This window comes from Cicer arietinum, chromosome 7 (genome assembly GCF_000331145.2).
Source record: "Cicer arietinum cultivar CDC Frontier isolate Library 1 chromosome 7, Cicar.CDCFrontier_v2.0, whole genome shotgun sequence".
In the NCBI taxonomy this organism is placed as follows: Eukaryota; Viridiplantae; Streptophyta; class Magnoliopsida; order Fabales; family Fabaceae; genus Cicer; species Cicer arietinum.
In genome coordinates this window covers 11,367,800-11,373,799 of record NC_021166.2, presented here as the reverse complement: position 1 = coordinate 11,373,799, position 6,000 = coordinate 11,367,800, and the positions used below count along the sequence as shown (strand labels likewise).

Genomic DNA, 6,000 nt, shown 5'->3' with positions numbered 1-6,000 from the left:
ATGGCAAATGGAAACTTCCCTAGAAATCTTCCAATTCTTGATGGGAAAAACTGTGATAAATGGTGCAAGCAAATGAAAGTTGTGTTTGAATATCAAGATGTGTGGGATTTAGTGAAGTTAGGTGTTGATTCTCTTGTTGAAAATCCTTCAGAAGCGCAAACGACTGCATATAAGGAATCCAATAAGAAATATTTCACGGCATTGTTCATTATCCATCAGTGTGTTGATGCTGCAAACTTTGAAATAGTTGGTGAAGCTGAATCCTCAAAGGTTGCTTGGGAGAACTTAGAGAAAGCTTATGCTGGAGATGGGAAGGTAAAAAAGGTGAGGTTACAAACTCACAAGCAACAATGTGAATTGCTTCAAATGGAAGAAAAGGAGGAAGTTGGTGCCTTTTTCATAAAAGTGATGGCATTGGTGAATCAAATGAAGAATTATGGTGAGAGCGCTACTAATCAATCTGTAGTAGAGAAAATTTTGAGATATTTATTGCCAAAGTTTGATCACGTGGTGGTGGCCATTGAAGAATCAAAGAACCTTGCAGATATGAGCATTCAAGAACTACAAGGATCCCTTAAGGCACATGAACAAAGAATGAAAGAGCGCAGTGGTGAAAAGAATTCAGAAGTTGCACTACTAGCACAATCGAATAACAAAGACAAAAGAGACAAAGGTAAATAGAGAAGTGGAAAAGAGAGAAATTACAACAACACAAATGCAATAAATCAACAAGGTCATAATGGTAATAATCAAGGTGGTTAAAGCAATCATAAAAAAGGAGGCAACAATCAAAATGGAAGAGGTGGTAAGAAGAAGTTTGATAAAAGTAGCATTCAATGTTACAATTGTCAAAAATTGGAGGCATTTTGCATATGAGTGTTACTCAGACAACAAAAGAGAATCACAATAAGATTATGCAGAGTTTGCTCATGAAAAATAAGATGATGAATCTATAATGTTGATGGTAACCACTAAGGAAGATGAAGTGAGAACAAATTTGTGGTACTTGAACACAAGATGCTCAACTCATATGTCTGAGGAAAGACTGGTTCATCAATCTTGATGAATCAATTAAAAGTAAAGTGAAATTTGCATACAATAGATCACTTACTACATAGAGTGTAGGAGAAGTTCTAATTCAAAAAAATGATGAAAAACATTCAAAAATTTCAGAAGTTCTATTTGTCCCTATAATGAAGTGTAATATTCTAAGTGTTAGTCAGCTATTTGAGAAAGGTTACATGATGACACTTGAGGATAAGCAACTGAAAATGTATGATGAAAAAAGCAAACTTATTTTAAAGGCACATATGTCAAAGAATAAGACCTTTAAGATAACAATTTAGGTGCTGGAGCATAAATGTCTGGCCTCGGCAGCAAGTAGATAGGAATGGATATGGCATTACAGGTTGGGACATTTAAAATTTGGAGATCTCAAGAAGATTAGTAGATAAGGTATGGTGAGAGGACCACCTCAAATACAAGAACCAACTGAAATGTGTGAAGATCGTGTCCAATTCAAACAACATATAAATCATTTCAACAATCATATACAAGTCAGTTCAAAGGAGAAGTTGGAAGTGATTTATTCAAATGTTTTGTGGCCCTATGCAAGTTGACTCAATTGAAGACATTAAGTGTGTTGTAACTTTCATTGATGATTTCACTAGAATATTACGAACACGTCTAATCAAGAAGAAAAGTGAGGTGTTAAATGTTTTTAAGAAGTTCAAAGTGATGGTTGAGAAACAATGTGACCATTCGATTAAAGTCTTAAGAACAAATGGAGGAGGAGAATACGTGTCAAAAGAATTTAATGAATTATGTGAGAAGGAAGGGGTTGTGCATGAAATAATACCACCTTACACACCACAACACAGTGGCATTACAGAAAGAAAGAACAGACTCATCACGGACATGGTAACAATCATGTTGAAAGGAAAAAGGCTGCCAAAGTTTTTGTGGGGAGAAGCATTGGCAACTGTCACCTATATTTTGAATAGATTTCCAACAAATAGGCTCCATGAAGTGACAACTGAATAAAAATGGTCAGGAATTAAACCAAACATCAGTCATCTAAAGGTCTTTGGTTCAATATGATACAAATATGTCCTATATCAGCTTAGAAGGTTGCTAGATGATAAATGAAAGAAAATGGTATTGGTGGGATACCATGCAACAGGATGATACATACTATATGATCGTATATATAGACAAATAGTGATCAACACAGATGTTTTAGTTTATGAGATTAAAGAATGGAAGTGGAACAATGAAGAAATAAGAGAATCAACAAAAGTCATGCTTGATGGTGACAACAACAGTACATAAGAGTTACAACTGAATGAAAGCAATAGGGACAATAGTAATAACAATGCAACAAGAAGAAACCAAAGACAAAGAAGTTTACCTCAAAGGTTGCAGGATTGTGACATGATTCAAGATAATGAGATTGATTCAGATGGTGTGCTAGTGCATCTGGCATTATTAGCAGGAGTTGAACCAATAAGTTTTGAGTGTATTGTGCAACATCTTAAATGGGTTGGAGCCATGAAGAATGAGTTGCATTCAATTGAAAAACATCAAAATTGGGAACTAGTAAAGCTACTAGTTGAAAAGAAAGCAATATGTGTGAAATGCGTATATAAGATGAAACAAAGTCCTAGCGGTGAAGTGATCAAATACAAGACCAGACTTGTAGCTAGAGGTTTCTTACAAAGGGACGAGATAAACTTTGAAGAAGTATTTGCACCAATAGCTAGAATTGAGACCATAAGAATGGTCATTGCCATTGCAAGCATGAAACAATGGAGAATACATCAAATGGATGTGAAGTCAGTACTCTTAAATGGGCCTATTGAATAAGAAGTATACATTGAGCAACCTCCAGGTTTTGAGACAGAGAACCAAGAGAATAAAGTATATAAGTTAAAGAAAACACTATATGGCCTTAAACAAGCTCCAAGAGCATGGAAAAAGAAAATTGTTGGCTCTTAAACTCAACTTGGCTTCATCAAGTGCATATCATGGTGTATATGTGAAGGGAAGCTCAGAAATAGGAGTAATAATTGTATGTTTGTATGTAGATGATCTTCTCATTACAGGAGAAAGTGAGTATAAAATTGGAGAATTTAAGAAAAACACGACGAGGGAATTTGAGATGACTGATATGGGACAACTCTCATATTTCCTATGAATTGAGTTCTAAAGTTCAAAGGCTAGAATAATTGCTCATCAAACCTAGTATGTTGCTGAGATGTTGAAGAAATTTGAGATGGATGACTGTAATTCAGTGTCAACTCCAGCTGAAATTGGCATGCATTTAACCAAAAATGAAAATGAAGAAAATGTGGATCCTACAAAATTTAGAAGACTGATAGGAGGCTTGAGATATATGTGCAACACAATACCTGATTTGGCTTATAGTGTCAAACTGTATGCCTCAATACATTGCTTGAAGCTGCATGGCTCTTGTCAAGCTGTATGGCTCAATGCATTGTTTGAAGAACTGAATGTAAGAAAAAATAAGCAGTCACTATGAAGATTGATAACGAGTCAACTATAAACTTGACAAAGCATCTAATTGCTCATGGAGGAAGCAAACACATAAAGACAAGATTTCATTACATAAGAGAACAAGTTAGCAAGGGAAAGTTGAAGCTGGAGTTTTGCAGAAGTGAACAACAAGTGGTAGACATTCTCACTAAGCCTTTGAAGATAGATACATTTAAATATCTAAGAGATGAACTAGGAATTGTGTGTAGATCAATTTGAATTAAGGAGGAGTGTTGAAGTGGTTAATTCAATTACAATTTGATTAGTTTACTGTGTTGTTTGTTGTAACTAACTAAATGATACAAGTCATGAAGTTAGAATATATAAATGCCAATGATACAATGAAATAAGACAATGTGCATATTTGACATTTTCACATTTAATCTCATCTAATATCCTTTTCGTCTTCATCATTAAAAGATGTGTGCGATTACAAAATCACAATGATTAAAATCAATTTCTAACAATAATTGGATTTAAATAATCATCTCCTGAGTTTTGGAAATTGAAGCACATCTCCCTACTCATACCTACCTATCTATCTATCTATATATATATATATATATATATATATATATTATATACTTAAAAGGAATATTAATTTTTTCTTTAAAACTTATCATTTATTTAAACTTCTTTATTTAAAATTTTATTATTTTTTCTTTAATCAAATAATTGAATTTGATCCCAATTTAATTGGATCAAAATTGATCTATCTTAATTTAAATTATCAATCAAATATAATCCTTAAATCAGTCTTAATAAATCGAATATAAACTTAATGGGAAATTCAACAACAAATACAATAACAATTCTAACAGAGCAATAGCAGCGGATAAATCAATTTCCCAAACTTGCAAGAATCTGTGATGAGCAATCAACAAATAATCACAGCAACTAAAATCACCATCACAAATGACACAATAATTTTTTAACGTGGAAAAACCTTCTCAATGTGAGAAGTAAACAACCACGGGACCAAGCCAGTAATAAAGCTCCACTATGATCAAAATATGGGTACAAAGAGTTTCTAATATGGCACAAATTCGTGCTCAGTAACCAGCCAAAAACAGCAAGGTAACTAGCACAACAATCAGCCAACACAATGAGAAAACAAACATGAAATTGAGAAAAAAAGTTCAGCAAAAAAACCAGAAAAACTGCTGCTGTCCGAGTCCAATTTCTCCCACCTCAGACCTCTGATCGACGATCCAAACGGTCAGAATGAAGTACCACGAGTCACGAACCTGCTGTCCAAATTTCAGCCCGATCCGACGGTGAACGAAGGAGAAATCGCGAATTTAGTGCAGCTGCTCTGTTTTATGCGAAAATAGGGTTTGCTCTTCCTCTCTCACTTTTCTCTTTGCCTCTCTCTCTGAATTCAGCTCTTTCACACCCACTAATCTGACCTCTCTCCACTTGGATAAGTGAGACACATGGACTTGCACATATTGGGCCTTTCTCCACATAGGAAGGGAGCCCAAAACCCAACATATCTCCCCCTCACAACTATGTGGAGGTGACCGCCAAACCGGCGATCTCACAACAAGTTTCAAACTTGCTTCTCGGTAATGTCTTGGTCATCATATCAGCACCATTATCATCTGTATGAATCTTGGCCAATTCCAACAACCCAGCATCCAAAACATCACGTATCCAATGATACCTAACATCAATGTGCTTGGACCTAGAATGAAAGGTTGAATTCTTACCAAGATGAATTGCACTTTGACTATCACAAAATAGCAAATACTTATCTTGAACAAAACCAAACTCCTGCAAGAATTTCCTCAACCATAACAATTCCTTGCATGCTTTTGTAATGGCAATGAACTCTGCCTCAGTAGTGGGCAATGCAACACACCTCTGCAATCTGGATTGCCATGCCACAGCTCCCCCTGCAAGCTTAATCAAGTAGCCTGAAGTAGACTTTATGGAATCAATGTCTCCAGCCATATCAGAATCAGTATATCCCACAAGAGTAGGCTTATCACCTCCAAAACAAAGCCTCAAACTGGTAGTACCACGAAGATACCTCAAAATCCATTTCACAGCATTACAATGATCTCTACCTGGATTAGACAGAAATCTACTAACTGTACCAACAGCATGTGCAATATCAGGCCTTGTACACACCATTGCATACATTAAACTACACACAGCAGATGCATAAGAAACTCGTTGCATATCTGATTTTTCAGCTTCATTGGTAGGACTCTGACTAGTACTCAATTTAAAATGAGTAGCAAGAGGAGTACTTACAGCCTTAGCATTTTCCATCTGGAACCTCTGTAACAGTCTTTCAACATAGTGTTCTTGTGACAGCCAAAGTTTCTTCTTGTTCCTGTCACGCATGATTCTTATACCAAGAATCTGCTTAGCAGCTCCCATGTCTTTCATGGCAAATGACTCGCCCAATTGCTTCTTCAACCTGTTAATCATGGA

At 35.6% G+C, this 6,000-nt stretch overlaps 1 protein-coding gene across 1 annotated transcript; it reads left to right on the top strand.

Annotated features, from left to right (window-relative positions):
* On the top strand, window positions 1-681 carry LOC140921109 (uncharacterized). The gene has a single exon (XM_073370976.1). The coding sequence runs from the start codon at window positions 1-3 to the stop codon at window positions 679-681; it is 681 nt and encodes a 226-aa protein (XP_073227077.1).
* The last annotated feature ends 5,319 nt before the right edge of the window (window positions 682-6,000 follow it).